At 37.5% G+C, this 16,123-nt stretch overlaps 2 protein-coding genes across 3 annotated transcripts; both read right to left on the reverse strand.

The window, feature by feature from the left end:
- Positions 1-82: 82 nt before the first annotated feature.
- Positions 83-12,622, reverse strand: LOC133697241 (kinesin-like protein KIN-12C). Of its 2 annotated transcripts, none has more exons than XM_062119685.1 (35): positions 11,945-12,622; positions 11,708-11,863; positions 11,501-11,584; positions 11,294-11,413; positions 11,086-11,199; positions 10,907-10,999; positions 10,661-10,821; positions 10,514-10,588; positions 10,346-10,433; positions 10,178-10,236; positions 10,016-10,079; positions 9,873-9,938; positions 9,627-9,779; positions 9,424-9,528; positions 9,007-9,242; positions 8,843-8,912; positions 8,706-8,759; positions 8,563-8,621; positions 8,008-8,071; positions 7,857-7,916; positions 5,635-7,651; positions 5,463-5,536; positions 3,972-5,285; positions 3,769-3,876; positions 3,378-3,541; positions 3,208-3,295; positions 3,029-3,103; positions 2,335-2,574; positions 1,747-1,845; positions 1,579-1,653; positions 1,444-1,502; positions 923-1,034; positions 705-815; positions 455-621; positions 83-380 (listed from the first exon to the last, which is right to left on the reverse strand). In XM_062119685.1, exons 1-35 carry the CDS (start codon positions 12,458-12,460, stop codon positions 365-367), a joined length of 7,116 nt encoding a protein of 2,371 aa, XP_061975669.1. In that variant the 5' UTR covers positions 12,461-12,622; the 3' UTR covers positions 83-364. The 2 variants fall into 2 exon arrangements, with proteins under 2 accessions (XP_061975669.1, XP_061975667.1); XM_062119683.1 differs by having other exon boundaries at positions 3,208-3,301.
- A 1,884-nt stretch (positions 12,623-14,506) lies between these two features.
- LOC133696969 (uncharacterized) lies at positions 14,507-15,819 on the reverse strand. The gene is made up of 2 exons (XM_062119278.1): positions 14,914-15,819; positions 14,507-14,788 (listed from the first exon to the last, which is right to left on the reverse strand). Exons 1-2 carry the CDS (start codon positions 15,689-15,691, stop codon positions 14,685-14,687), a joined length of 882 nt encoding a protein of 293 aa, XP_061975262.1. The 5' UTR covers positions 15,692-15,819; the 3' UTR covers positions 14,507-14,684.
- Between the last annotated feature and the right edge of the window lie 304 nt (positions 15,820-16,123).

Consider the following 16,123-nt stretch of genomic DNA (forward strand, 5'->3'; position numbering starts at 1 on the left):
TGGGAATGTTCATGCTTTCTGAAATGATTTTCTTTACAGTGTGCTCACGGTAAAAAAAAATAAAAATGATGGTGTGTAGATATATAAAAGGCTCCACAGAGGAGGGGGAAATGCATGCTATATCAATTTACAAATAATTACATTTACACCTATTAATTTCTAACAGGGTAAAAGCCAATACATTGACGAAACTGTTGAAATTAAAAAATAAGTTTATGGTGATGAACCGCTATAAATCATTTCAACACATGATCTCACAAATTCACTGGGCGTAACTTTTCAGCTAACAAAATGGCACAGGCGATCCTCTAGAAGATAAAATGGAAAGGCATGGAGAAGAAGAAAAGGTCTCTGCAAAATTGTGTTAAGCCTTATCCTTCCTGTAAATGAGCAGAGGTTACAGCCCTGGTTTTGCAACACGATAATGCCAATGGACCATTCTTGATAAACTTACCTGTTGTTTATTTCGAAGCCCTGCCCATTAGTCCTGACATATGGATGACTAGCATCAGGTCTGCTGCGATACTGAGCAAGTTCATTGTTCACACGAGACAAAAGCTTTTCAGAATGCGCAAGCCTCTTGGTTAAATCAGCACCACCCAATTTCAATACACGTTTTTCCTGTTCGATCGTGAAAACTACTTTTTACTAAAAAAATGCAAGCAATCGAGATATTGAAAATTTTTGAAATTTTAGACACATGCCTTGGCACTGGATGTCGGTGGAACTCGCTGTTGGGTAATTTGAGTTCCAAGAAGAGTTTTCACCATTTCATCCAGTTCTGCAACTCTTCTAAGTAGATTACTTTTGTCCACCTGCAGAAACAAATGCGACAACAAATGTGAACAGAACTCTGTTGAAGGCAGCATGCAATCCAGTAACAGCCACATGGTTGCAAATTAAAACGGTTAATTATGGACACCTTCAACATTTCATTCTGCGCTGAAAGCAACTGATCTCGCTCTTTAAGTTGCTCTACAGCCATCTGGGCGGCAAACATATCTGCTACTTTAAGATTTATTTCAGCTATACAACTGCAGTACACTCAGACAAATAAAGAGTATATCAGTGACAAATAGGAAAGTTATGTAGGCACTCACTTTTCATGGCACACCCCTCTTGCTGTTAGATTTGTCCCTTCTCTACAAGAAAATATTAGGTAGATTTGTTCTACCAGATTACTATCTCATTCATAATCTAGGTCAATAAATAAAAGCCGCATAGACAAAATTACGTAGAATCCATAAATCATCATGTGGGAACGCTTATATTTTGTCTATGTGTGTTATGTTTATTCGACCGGTCTGCCAAATAACTTCCTCTTCCCGTTGTTTTTTTTAACTTAGGGACACAACTTGTGGATTGCAATTCTCATTTTGAAGTGTATTTTACAGGGAAACAAAAGTCCAAAACTTGATTCTATACTGTGGATAAAGTCTTTACCTCTCTCTTTCTTCAGCAAGATCATTTATCTGTTTTCTTAAGTTCAGGATTTCTTGCTCCTATAATTGCGAAAAGAATAGTAATCAGAATCTCATCTCAACCCAATACATAATCAAACGAAGAGACTCGGTATACCCTTGCAAGGAATTCGTCTGTCTGCTGATGAGCATCCTCTACTAATTTTTGAACCTGGTGCTGATCAATCAGATTCTACAATATGCCAACAAGAAAGATGCACACAGATAAGCAATGCATTTATAATAAAAAAATTAACATGTTTGAAACGGAAATTTTGAAGCTTACTGCGTAGTTGGTCATATCCAACTTAACACCTAGTAAATCTCGAATGACATCATGTGTCATGCTTTCTGCTGCAGCCAGTCTAGCATTTAGTGCGCATACCTGATGCAGTATAATTTGAGTCAGCAGTTAATTCTCATTGTTAAATAAGTACATGAACATTACTTCATAAAGAATCAAATACACGCAAACGCATCTAGCCCTGGCCAAGTATGATTTGCATGATTGCACATGCACGTGTGAGTATGTGTGTGTGTGAGTGAGAGAGAAAGAGATAGAGAGAGAGAACATGAGCAACATGGCTTAGCCATCCACAAAAGGAATTATATTCTTGAAAAACGAATATAACTCACATTTCAATCTAAAATATAATATATATAAAGTGAGAGAATCAAACTTTACTCATATCCATGCTGCTACGAAATTCTAAGGTGGCATTATTTATGAGATATTAAAACCTCGACATTATTAGTCAGGTAAAGATATCTCAATTTATGGATCAACCAAATTCTTACTTCTGCAACCAATAGAACTTGATATAATCATAACGACTGAAACAATAAATGCAACTGGGAGAAAAAACTACTTAACCTCCTTTTTCCGACTAGAAAGCACTGCTTCTAGCTCTTCTATACGAAGCCTTGCCACCGACAGTTCTTGATCCTTCTCCAAATTCATCTGCTGAACCAAACCCGCAATGCATCTGAACGGTGAACTGGAACCCCTAGTTCTGATTGAGCTTTTTTCACTTTTTTCTACCACTTGTAGAGCTGATGCCGAGTCCAACGAATATGTTTTTACTTCACGAACCATGGTTTCCAAAGTCTTATACTGTCAAATTGTATAGACAGAAAGGTTACTGGGGATCCAGGTGTCAAACTGACATTAAAGAGCAATTTGGCACGATAAACATGTGTTGAAAGTCAACATCGAATATTCAAACCTTACAAAGGAATCTCCCAACAATCTAACTATCTTTCCATTTTATTCTGGTATGAATACTTCATAGAATTTGTTTCAGTTTTGGCATAATATATTATAAGACAATATGGACTGAATGTTGGATCACCAAACTATGCGCAAAAAAATCTGCACTCTAAGCGGACTCCTATTTATATAGCTTCCTGTTTCAGAATTGTCCACTGGCTATTAAATGGTGCATCCTGAAAGACCGAGACAGTTCTGGAAGATATAGACCAGTCTGTCTTGTATTACTTTGGATTTCAGAATTTGCATATTACAAAATTTGATAGCACAATGAACAGTCTAAATATGAGAAAGTTACCTTCTCTTGAAACTGTGATGCCTGAGCTTCAGAATGTAGTACAAGTTCGGAGATGTACTCTTTGCATTGTTTGATCTTACATATGGACAAAACGTTGTTATTGAAAAAGAAAATGCTGATGGAGTATATTGTATTTAAATTTTCTAGTTAATAAAACCAGCAATATGTTAAGGCGGCACCTCTTTATCTTTTTCTGTAATGTCCCTCTCTAGAAGTCTTATCCGATTATAAGCCCCATGAAGCTCCAGTAATCTATTGTGCAGTTGCCTGCATCTGATAATTTTTAAATCCAAGAACCAAATAAGGCAGAAATCAGCACTTCATGCCAATGAAAAAAAGCACTACTCACCTAGTTATAGAATCTTCTTTTTGTACAGAATTTGCATTTTCAGAATCTGCAATGTCGGTGATGTTTTCAACTGTTGACAATCTCTGCCTCAAAGTTCGGAGTTCCAATTCTAATGAGTCTCTGATCAATCGATGTCTTTCTACCTCATCATTCATTTCGTACACCTGAGAGAGGGAAACGATTAATAAAATATAATAGTTTTTCAATAGCATTCCAGTTGCTTTAAAGAAATAACTAAAAATCAGCAGCAAGCACAAACCAAAAATAATAGTTTTCCAATAGGCACAAAATTCACTCCTTTTGGATATAATTTGTTAAAATCTAAATGCAGCTTGATTCCAGACACTTTTTAGTGGGTACCCCGTGAACTTTAGATGGCCAGGAAACCAACCTTCTTCTCCAATACATTTATTGTATTCTCAAGCTCCTCGACAGAATGTTCTAAAATTTTGACCTCCTCTTCCTTCTGTTCAGCATATATTTTACTTGCCTCTGACTCCTGAAATATTTTTTAAAAAAATTAATGCGTATTTGTATCAAGCTGCAATAATCTTACGGACTCAAAAGAACAAGCTCAACAGCAATAATACATGCCTGGCGAGCTTCAACAGCAATAGCTTCATTTTCATCAGCTAATCCATATGCCATCTCAAGCTTATCATTGAAGGAGCGGATTTCTTCACGGAGTTGGTCTCTCTCATTTCTGATCTTTTCTAACTCCTCCTCGAGGCCTTCAACTGCAGAGCGCAATTTACTTTCGGTAGAGGAACTCAAGTGAATAATTTCATCTTCCAAGCTTTTAGTCACCTCTTTCTGTTCTTCCAATTGTTCTTCGGCTTCAGATTTTTTAAGATATATATCTTTAAGAAGCATTCTCAACTCAGCATTTTCGTCTGACAAGGCATCTATTGTTTCCTTGGTTTGTGCAAGATCAGATATTGATACCAATAAAGCATTTTCGGTATCCGTAAGATGGCCTTCAACTTTTCTATGCTGAACCAACAGGTCATCAATCTGACTTGTTTTCTTCTCTAGCTCATGTTGAACTTCACTCAAAGCAAAAATTAACTTTTCCGTTTCATCTTTGAAGTCTGTTCGATTGGAGGCTGTCTCTTGCAGCAAACTAAAATCAAAAAGCAAGCCCTTCAGTAGACTTTCTTTCCTTTCCAATTCTTTCTTAAGAGACAAATTCTCGTACGTCAGTTTATCATGTGACGGCCCCTCCCCTTCCTCCAAAGTTGTGAAAGAGTCTCTTAGACGCTGTCCCTCATTTCGCTGTTCATTAATGACAATGCTTTCAGCATGACCAGTCGAGCAAACTCTTTGTGAAGTATCCATTACCATGTGGCGTTCTTGTTGGCTGAATGAACTGAAACCTGGTTGTGCGATGAAGCTTGGAATTTTGTGGACAACCTCTCCTACAAGGCAATGGTACATGATGCTGCGAGCAAATCCCTTCTCCATAATCTCAGAGAAAATATCTTCCACCGATGATCTTGAATTGCAAATGAAGGAAAGCATCTCTCTTCCCATAGATAAGACATCTGAATAAATGACCTTGTACCTTTCCTCTTCTTCCCTTTGCATTTGCTGAAAACATGCTTCAAGCAAAGACACAGAATTTGCTACTTCTGCCAAACCATGACTGTTTTCATCCAGCAGTAATTTGTATTCTTCTTCTTTCAAAGATAATGAAGACTTGAGCTGTCCGTTTTCTTCAACCAAGCGTGACCTGTCTACCATCAGTTCGTCATTGGCTTGCTTCCACATATCACTCAATTGTTTTGCATTTTCATTTGCTCCCATCAATGCATTCAACATATAATCAGCTTCTTTCATGGTTGCATTGGCTTCCTCGCATTTTCTTAAGAAGATACTAGCATGACTAACTTTATCATCTGCAAATACCTGCATGTTCGAATATTGCTCACAATAAAAGCTTGTGATTTTTGAACAATTTGGGTAACTTGGTATTAATCAAACCACAAAAGTAACAGCAATGCTATTATGCACCAAATTTTCATATTTAGTTTGCGAAAACATGCATAAGGTCACATGAATTAGTTATTCAAAATCAAACTGTACCTTTCCAGTACTATGGCAGAAGGCTTCAGCGATCTTCATCCTTGAACCAAGAGATGGAAATGATTCCTTGATATCTGCCATTTATTAAACCAGTCAAGTTCTTTACTAATTTTCTTCGTATTTTTAATTTTCTTATTATATACAGATGCAATTGCTCAGAAAAAATATGTACCTTCTGGGCAAGTGCAATGCATCAAATCATCCTCATTGAAAACTGTGCTTAAATGAACATAGATTTTGCTGAATGAATCAAATGTCAAATCCAGCTCCCTTTTCATCTCTAATGTCATTGTTCGATTGGAATGTGGAATTTTCAAAAGCTTCTCTGAGTATTCTGATCCAGACTGAAAATCTTCTGATTCAGATTGGACAACCGATCCTTTTCGAGACTCCAGGTCCATTTGTTCAGTTATCTTCCTAGAAAGTTTAGAGCAGCAACCATGTGATTTTCCATCCAATTTGTTTCCTTGAGAAACACTTTCAGAGAAAAGATCAGAGCCTATCATGGAATAACACGATGCAGAACTATCAGTGCTCCAGCCATCTGCTTCCACAAAATCTTCTTTGTTTAACAGGCAGTTGTGTGAGCTTATTTTTTTGTCAACAAAATCAGAAACAATTTCCATTCTATCATTGATCTTAGCTAGTTCAACTCTTATTAGTTGCAAAATGTGCAACTGGTTATCAAACTTCAAAAATTCAAGCGGTTCCCGTGCTTTCCAATTCATGGTAGAAGACTGAAAGTCCATCTGCCTTTCTTTTAATTCCATAATTTTACCCTTCATCTCTTGAATTTCTTTCACCAGATCCTGAATCAAGTCCCTGTATGAAGCGAAAGCTGCAAGAACCTCTGCTTGAAGCGCAGCTATATGCACTTCTACATCCTTGTAGGAAGCAGTAATAGCATTTTCAGACTCCAAAATTAAATTTTCCCACCCAGTTGGTGCATCGTTATCTGACCATGCATCAACCTTCTCATCAAAAGTATTATGATAGCCCATATTAGTGGAAGAAAGAAGCTTTGAGATGGGAATGCGCCTCCTGACATCATCACTGTGAGCAACCTTGTGGCACTCAGATAGCCATTTTACAACCAAGAAAGCAGCATCGGCACGTTTTTCTGCTTCATTAATGTGAATCTCCTTCAACTTGATTTCACTCTCTAACATCTTTACCATATTGATCTTCTCATTCAATTGCATGGTTGAGTGGATTGTCTCTTCTGAGCTTTCATCATTATCTGATTGTGGAAAATCATTCAAAGCCATTGTTGCCTCTCTCAGGGAATTTAACTTCATCTCCATATCCATTACCATCTTGCGCGCGTCTTCCAGGCTTTTCTCTAGCTGTAAGATTGTTTCCTCCTTGTCAACGCAAGCTCTGGCAGCCCTCTCAGCATGTTCACCGATCCAAACATTTAATTTAGGAAATGCATTGGCAATACTTTCAATCTGACCAGAAGCGTCTTTGAGAGATTTAGAACCTTCTGTAAGAAAGCTTGTTAGTTCTAAGGTTGCCCTTTCCCACTCCCCACAAAGTGCCCTTATCTCCGCCTCTTTAGCAGCAACCGTGTTTCTTAGTCCCGTGTTTTCTTGAGTCATGCAGTATAATCTCTCATCAAGCTCCAATTGAAGAGCAGTAATCTCCTCCTGTAAATGAAGAATTGTTCTGGTGGTCTCTGTCTCAACTTCTTCACAAACTAATTCAGCTTGATGCTGTTGATATAATTTTGATGCCCGATCTTCTTGATAATGGTAATTGAGTGATCTGGCCTCCTCGAGGTCCTTATTCAGCTTGTCCAGCTTGGCTTGCAAGGGATTGCTCTTGATCTCTCTACTCCCCTCCATTACCAGAACTTCATTCTGCTCTTTTAGATTGTGTAACTCTAGACAGTTACTTCCAGATTCAAGCACAGATTCTCTTACTTTGTTGTCCTTCTTCTTTAAGATTTCAATGTACATGTTGTTATGCTCCTGCATGAGCTGCAGCTCTTCAATTAGACGAACCTGCTCAGATTCCATTGCCTGAATTAACAGTCTAGCTTCCATCAACTCGGCTTGAGTATTGCCAGAATGAATAGAGGCAGCGCTTGTGCGTAGATTGTTTTTGTTTTGAAGAGAAATATAATCTGTTGGGGTAAAAAATGTCATTTCATCTCCCCATTCACTGCCGTCAGATATCATTTCAACCTGTAATGGTGGTAAAAAAAGGTGCCGGTTAGTTTAACGAAAACTGAATCGTTCAAATGTTAGAATTCATGTAGCACACTCATGTTATTGAACCCCTTTTCCCTTTTAAATGAAATTATAAAATCATGTTCAATGGTAAATTAAAGCGCATTAGCTTTGAAAATTATTTGAAATGTAAGCAGAAAGCAATCTGCATATTACTCACCAAAGAACATTTATCAATTTGCCCCATCTCCTCAGGATCCTTAGAAAATGAATCTGTTCCCTGAAAGGGATACAAAAACATAAATTACCCACGGCCAAGACCAAGCTATCTCACTAACCACTCCTTACAAAAGTTTGCTATCTACCCTTACTTTATCATATGCAGCTTGACTGTCGTTCAGGTGTGTCTTGAGTTCTTGTAATTCATCAACCTCTCTGCAGGCAAATCCATTAATAATGTAATAATATGCAAAGAAAAGGATGAAGGAAAATAGTGTGGGAACAATTTGATCATTAAAGTGTGTTGCAGATCTTCTTCGCACCAACTAACATTTGTAAAACAAGGGGAAATGAGAGTTTAGGACAAACGCAGTCACATTGATGACAGAACTATATAAATACCAGAATAAAGGGTTAGCACATCGACATCAAGCTATGTTGAATAGCCCATAAAAATGCCTGAAAAATGACATGCTTGGCAATCATTAAGACCTCATGCACAGCACCTAAAGCCACAAGTATTCTTCCATGCAGTGACGTGCAGATTTTTTCAGGAGATGGACTAGGAGAGCTAAAATTCCATTAAATTAATCAAAGAAAAAGAATGAGAAGGCAAGAAAAGTCAAGGATAAGAATTTTCTTTTCTAATCAAGTGTGTCGATTGAACCTTAAAATTACCAAGAAAATAAACGGATTTACAATGATACCTCATCAATTTGGAATTCATGTTCCTGCAATCCTCCAACTCTTTTACAGTGTCATTATCCTGCAGAGTCAGAGTGTGTAGATATTACAGACAAGAGAACGGTAGAATTGTGGGGGAGGGGGGGTGGGGGGATTGCTTTCCTACCTGACACTCATGTCTTGAGGAGAACTTAAGATTTCTTTCAAGTTCAACCAGGAGCTGCGTGTCCAGAAAAAGAAAATGTAATGTACCTTTCGGAATTGTATTTATAGAAGAAGAAGAAGCTTGAGTTATTCTGAAACCTGGTCACGCAATTCTGAAATTTCACCTAGCAACATTTCTCGCTCCCCTTGCTCATAAAATTTTTGGAACCTGGCATCAAAAGTATGTGAAGGTGAGTTCTTTGTCAGCAGAAAGACAAAGAAGAAATCCATAGCAAATATTAGCACATGATTAATGGAGTTACAGTTGAAGCTGCTCGAGAAGTCTTATGTTTTCCAAAGCAAAACGTGTCAATTCTGGACTTTTATCAAGCCTTGGTTGAAGTAGCTGAATCTCTTCCTTCAAAGCTTTATTTTCCTCCATGAGATAATGATCAGCAGGCAATGAACCATCCATTAACGACTCAAGTTGTTTAATTTTCTCATCTCGAAACCTTAGTATCAATTTAGTATGCTGCACTTCCTCCTCCTTTTGGCAAGTCTGCAAGAGAGTTTCTAACATAAATTCTCCCGTTGCATATCACTATTTTTGCTTAGGTTTTTACAGAATAGGTACCTAATACACTTAGTCCTAGTACTAACGGAAATTATAGAGAATTGGCAAAAAAACGAAAAAGAAAGAAACTGTGAAGAAAAGAATTCTTTCTTGTAAGATCACATACTAATTGGTTCACATGCTCCATTTCATTCTCCAACTTCTGAAATGCAGTGTCTGCCAACTTTTCTCTCCTAAGAGCACCAGCTAAAATAGCTTCCATGCATTTCACCTGACATTTAGATATATTAGCATTGCTGGTCCACATCATTATCATGCAAGTTCTTGGACAGAAGCTTTTGCGTTTAATTGTGGGAGTGATGGAGATACCTTCTTATTTTCTATACTAAGCATACTATGGTTATCAATTATTCTTCTGTCTTCTGAGGAATGGTCAGCCAATTTGGGCCCTTCAGAACTCGGCATACAACTCAAAAGAGGCCTTGACGGGTTATGATGCTTCATTAGAAAGGACAGTTGATCCTGCATGAATATAGAAAAACGGTTTAATTCTAATTGCCATAACATTTCTAAGATAAATTAGCACATAGCCACAGACATGCTGCTAACCCATACCTTTAGCTGTTGAATCTGCTTCTGAAGTGCACCAACATCACCCGAAGCATCTTCGTTCACTTTAGCCTAAAAAGGGAATAAAGAAGATTTAAGTGTGCCCTAGTTTTGATTAAAACAGTGGAATCTTAGGTCCAAGTAAGTACATTGTTCTGAATGAGTTTGGCACGTTGTGCAAACTTCAAGGTGCTCAGCGTTTCATGTGCAGAGCTGCAAGGAAGGATTTTAAATTATACAGAGAAGTGTCACGAGCCAAATAAGAGAAAATTTTGAATGTCGAGCTAAGGCAATTTGATTTTAAGACGGACCATGTTGATGGGCTGACGTTCGCAATAATTGTTGTTTTTGAGTTCCCACCCAAAGAATCCTGCATTCAAAGATGTAGATATAACCACTTTACAGTTACGTACCAAAGTTGAAGATTAGAACATTTTAAACTAGGCAGAATCGTAGTTCGAGAGTTTTATTTCTTCAACCTGAAGTAGAAATGTTAACCGAGAATCTCTGTAGGGAACATGCTTGTGTTTTCCATGCGCTAAATCAACCAGTGACATTATCACCAAGCTAAAAGCAAACCATAACCAATCAATGCAGGCAAATTAATGACACATACAAGCTGGGAAACAGGCCTGTGATCAAATTACCCCAAAGTTGACAAGGATTTGTTTATATTTGCTGCTTCTTTCAGACGATCTCCTTCAGCACCAGAGCTCTTCTGCCTAATAAATTTGAAATTCAGTCAGCATTATGGAAACATGAAATGGAAAGGGGGGTAAAAAAGAGCAACATACCTTTCAGAACCAGCTAAATCTACTAAATTTAATCTCGCAAATCTAAAGTGGTTCATGGAATCTTTTTCCCACCAGCTTTCAATGACACAAGTGAAAACACTGTGGGAGCGGCTGCTTTCACTGTTCATATAGGTTGCTGCCATTTTCCTGTTTGCAGCACCCTGCATAGTGTGCATGTAGATAAAATTAATTTTCCATGCAAACTTATACACAGTAAATGATGATGGAAGCACAAAATTCAGTCACCTGTTGCAAAAGCTTGATGACATCATTAACAGTCCTCACATTGTATTCCGTGAGGTTTTCAACATATACACCTTTATTCAAGTCTTCTCTGAGCTAAAAAAAAATAAATAGCTGAGGATTTATTACATGCAGATGTATATAGGATTCTCACCGCGAATCAGTTAAAATTTTGAAATTACTTGTAAATTAGTTGATGATGGCTCCAGGAGATCTGTTATTTGCTCATTGTATATCTCCAGAAAAGAACATTTGCAACTGAACCGCAGCTTCTCATCCCTTCTACTCTCTTCTTCCTACAAAAATATATTATATTGATACAACAATCCACTTATCCCCTGCCCCCAAAAATCCATGGACAAGAAAGCTGCAGAATAATTATTAGCATACCATTCTAATCCTTGAAAACAAGTGCTCAAATACACGAGGCGTTATCCCGCAATCCGCACTGAGCTTGCATTCCACCTGATTTATCTCTCCCATCATGGTATATGTTTTGCCACTCCCAGTCTGCAAGGCATCATATTAAACATCAGAATTAGTCTAACCCCCAAACAGCACCATTCTCACTGTGCAAGCCTGCATTGACACACTTACCTGACCATAAGCAAACATACAGCTGTTATAACCAGACATGCAATTCTCCACCATAGGCAGTCCAGCAACCTTGAATAGTTTTTCCTATATATCAAAATCAAACAGTTCGCCCAATAAAAATCCACGCAGCGTACCATGCATTGTTTGAGAGAAAAAAATGAACCACAAAAATTCTTCATGAATCAATACAAGCTATCGAAACATCACCTGTGAAATTGTCTCACAAGAAACATGATCAAATGTGAATCTAGTCTCAGGATGACCAAGCCACACTAATGTATGTCCACTCTCTTGTTTCAAACATCGACCATACCCTTGCGAAACTTTTTCGATATTACTTAATGGCCTGATCCTTATCATAACCTAAACCACAAAAATCTCCCAATTATACAAAACACTAACTTTCAAATTTATCCGACTAAACATAAAATTAAAAAAAAAAACCTGCACATTGTGATCCTTCCAAAATGAAGGATCTTCATCGAGCTCGAAATGTGGAACTTCAACAGAAAAATCCGAATTCGCCACTGAAATCCCTCTGGAGACCCTGGAGCTTGAAAAACTCACATCTTTCCCTTTAGTAAACTGCAAAGTCCTAGTTCCGGTCGCATAACCTCCCAATGCACCACCGAGCGAGGCTCTTGAGGCACTCCTAGCAGGCGTGTTATGCGCAGAGTTAGGCTCTGATTGTGCTGCTTTCCCATGGCGAATCAAAACCCTAGGGGTTCCAGTTGAGAATCTGCCAGATCGTGTAGTTTCGAGTTTACCGTCAAAACCGGAATCGTGTATTTCTTTGTGACACTGAGTTGGATCTGGAATCGAATTTAGTGGTGTTCGCGGCGGCGGAAAGTGAGCTGAAGAATTCAAAGAGGTTTCGAATTCGTTCTCTTTTGTTGAAGGTTCTTCTTGTTGATTACTAGAGTGTGGGTTTCGAGCTACGGTAAGTCTTGAGCTGGACATTTTTTTTTCCTTTAAGCTTGAAAATGTAACATGGAGCTCGTAATTTTGTTTCTGAAAACTTCGTTTGTGATATGAGAGGGTGGTGTCAGGGGAATGGAGTTTGAAAGATGAAGTTGAGCAGTTGGTGGTGGTGAGAGAGCAGCAGCAGTGGATGGAGTCAGGCCCGCTCGTTTTTAATTTGAATTTGCAATTTATTAGGAAGTGGGTCCTTGACTTCCTAATAAATTGAAAATTTGACCCCAACGGATTTAAAATATTTTGAGTCCAATTGTCGCAATATTGTCCACGCGATTTTCTTGAAAACAAAATATATTTAATTTCTGTTTATCCAATAAATTTATCGACATGTGTCTTTTCTATATATTTTATATGATTAAAATTTATAACATCATTATGCGGTATTATCTATTAGATTTAGTATTCGTTTGAAAAATTTGAGTTGCACAGTAAACATGACTGCATTCGGCATTGATTTTAAAAAAATATAAATACATTAATTTAAATATGAATATATTGTCTAAAACTCATTTTTAATTGTTTTAATGTGTTAATATTAAAAATATTTTTAAATATAAATATATATATTATCTTAATATATTTAAAAAATTAAAAATCAAAAAAATATTTTATTAGATACGAGTATCACCACACTGCATCATTAGCTTAAAAGATTAGATTTAGATGTGATTAGCATAACACCTTTTTGTTTGATTACAACGATAACTTCAATGAGAGAAATGATGGTAATCGGTAAATTTTGTTCCTAAAGCACAAATTTAGATCCTGGGAGCGCTATCCCTGTCAAGTGTCAAACGGACATGGAGGGAAATTAAACGCTAGAAAGGTGGTACTATAAAGAAAATCTAGTTGCTAACGGGTCCAGGTATTCTGAGCATAAAATCCAAAATTCGCAACTTTATTTATTTACGTTGGTGGGAAAGAGAATCCAACGTCTTAAAGCACCCGTCCAAGAGTGAGCTAAAGAAAAGGTGGGCTTTGAATTCAATGATTGTTAATGGGCCCAAATGGCTGTGCGCCATCATAATGGCAACGAAAATATAAAAGGCCATGGGTCATAGCACTCAGATCAAAGGCTGCAGGAGCATGAGCAGAGGCTTAAGCACAACAACGTGGTGACTGGTGGCCCACTCTGAGACACAACTGGCTGCGAATCTTTCAAAAATATAGTACATTTTAAAATTATTTTTTATTTTTTAACTTTAAATTAATATTTTTTTGTTTTTTCATATCATTTTAATGTAATGATATTAAAAATAATTTTTAAAAAATAAAAAATATATTATTTTAATGTATTTTCAAATAAAAAACATTCATCCTCATGCACTATTTTAAAGGCAATTGGCATGACTATTTACGTGAGAAAAACTACAAAATATTTTTTGTATTTTTTTGTAACAGCGTAAAAATTCTAATTAGGTGGGCTAGACTGGTAAAGCCCAGCCCAGTTATAAAAGAAATAGAACGCAAAGCCCGTTATCTAAAACACACGGAGAAATCCAAAGAGCAAGAAGCCCTGGACTGGCTAGGTTTTTTAATCGAAGGGGAAAAAAATTGTAATCCTCGAAGTTTTGTCAAGATGAAAAAAAAAAAAAAAAGTAGAGACGATTTTCTGTTGAAACGAACAAGAGCAAAATTCCAGCGATTCTTATGCTTGTGTCGTTGATTTAATGAGAAATCCACACATATTTCTCATAAACTTTGATTATAGTGATTATTATCCTCTATTGGCACAATTCATACAATATATAACTGGCTTTAACAATTTTCGACCTCAAATCCAAGCCAACAGTCAAAATACGACACATTCTTCAGAAACTCGGGCTCTTGGCTCGGCCTGGAACTTCAGGAAAGGACGAACATCACATCTGAACAGGATATTATAAGCACCGCCACAATTAACAAGATTTACTAAAATATAATGTAGCTTTATATATATATATATATATATATATATGTTAGTGCAGGGTTGTTGGCACTCGCCATTTGCGAAAGCAATTTTTTGTGAAGCTCCTTCCTGCTGCTATCTTTTCTAAACCCAAACAACCTTGCATATATTAAAAGAAATTCAGTACATTTTCTCAAGTCGCTGGCCATGTTGTGAGTGTTTTCTACTTCCAGGTTCCAAAACTTCGGCCAAAACAGAGAAGTGAATACAGGGAGAAATAGTGAGATTCAGAGATGATTTACAATACGATCATGATCATTAAATCACCAGTAATAAACTCAAAACAAGCAAGATTGCTACATGGAAGAATGTCCACGGAGAATGGCTGCTTCTATGATCACCTGCGGTAAAACTGCCTCCAGCTGAAACAGAAGACGAATAAAACAATTAGCCAGCAAACCTCAGTGCCCACAACATACAATAAATTTATTTCGCTCAAATAACCTCTCCAATGATTCTTGACAAGCAAAGATTAAAGAATTCTTACCACATTCTCTAGTGTAGTTAGTGGAGCTCGAGCAAAGACACGTCATTGCTTCAGTTTCAGTATCATACCCACAAGTCCCACCAGATTGTGAGCACCGTTCACAACCTGTTTCTGGCACAGTAAAGGAAAGTTTGATCCCATAAACCCAATCCAAAGGTCCAATACCCCGCAAATTATCAGTGTTAATCACTGTAGTGTAATGCGTGCAGTCCAAAATATTCATTCTCATAAACTTCACAGTATCGTACCCCGTAAAACAACAAGGTGGAGAACTATTTGTTAACAAATGGAAAACTCTAAAAGCATTGCACGCGCCGTAAAGCTCATCACAGGAATGGCCAGAGAAGTCGAAACAAAGGTTTTTGTAATGGTTAAGTACTGGAGAGTCAATAGAGCAATTGAGAAGAGCGAAAACAGTATCTGGAGTTGGAGGGATAGTGACAGATTGAATGTCTGTCATGATAAAATCATGGTGAGGTTGTAGAATGGAGCATGTTGACATAGCAGGATCATATATTGTCATTGTTTTCTTATCATAATCTATGTGTTGGACCTTGTAGCCTCCCGAGGGGGTTAAAAAGAACAAATCAGTGCTGCAGTTCAGCATGGACCGGAACTGCGGTGCGCCACACCCATCATCGATGCCAAAGGGGTAGTTTATGGCAATGCTTCCACAGGAGGTTCTGCAGGGAGTGAGAGAAAGGGCTGGTGGTGCTTGAAGTGTTGTGATTATGAATATGGACAGCTTGAAAATGATGAGTGGTGCTACTGTAGGCATTTCTTGGATAGTTTTGTTTGTGAACCAGAAAAATTAATGTGGCAAAAGGTTTTTTATGATACGAGCTTGAAGAGAGGGAAAGATCAATGACTTCGGCACCATTTCGATTCCTGTGAAAGGAAGGCATAGTTACTGGCAATATCTCCATGATTTACTCGAACTGGCTGGGATGGGATGGGGCGCTTTTTGACCGTTATGAATGAGACAGCCTGGTGCTGGGATCCACTAGTTGAAAATGGAGGAAAAGTTGGCTAGTCTTTTTCAAACATAGCGGCCAGGTGTAAGAATTGAAGAATGTGCATGAGCCGGATGCAAGATGATTCTTCCATGATTTTAATTTATTGCATTGGTTAGTATTGAAAATTCAGCTGTTGAATACTTATATTTAGTAATCCTACCAAGAAGGTTTCTTGTTAAGATTAAAATTAGATT

The sequence above is a fragment of the Populus nigra genome, chromosome 6 (assembly GCF_951802175.1).
Source record: "Populus nigra chromosome 6, ddPopNigr1.1, whole genome shotgun sequence".
Lineage (NCBI taxonomy): Eukaryota > Viridiplantae > Streptophyta > Magnoliopsida > Malpighiales > Salicaceae > Populus > Populus nigra.

What these genes read in the sequence shown, in the direction of transcription:
- LOC133697241 (XM_062119683.1), bottom strand. Translation starts at nt 12,460, where the DNA reads ATGTCCAGCTCAAGACTTACCGTAGCTCGAAACCCACACTCTAGTAAT. An exon ending in TCATCAAGCTTTTGCAACAG is followed by an intron (nt 10,822 to 10,906) that starts GTGACTGAATTT and finishes CACACTATGCAG; the next exon opens with GGTGCTGCAAACAGGAAAAT. An exon ending in CAGACGAATTCCTTGCAAGG is followed by an intron (nt 1,503 to 1,578) that starts GTATACCGAGTC and finishes TCGCAATTATAG; the next exon opens with GAGCAAGAAATCCTGAACTT.
- LOC133696969 (XM_062119278.1), bottom strand. Translation starts at nt 15,691, where the DNA reads ATGCCTACAGTAGCACCACTCATCATTTTCAAGCTGTCCATATTCATA. An exon ending in TAACTACACTAGAGAATGTG is followed by an intron (nt 14,789 to 14,913) that starts GTAAGAATTCTT and finishes CTTCTGTTTCAG; the next exon opens with CTGGAGGCAGTTTTACCGCA.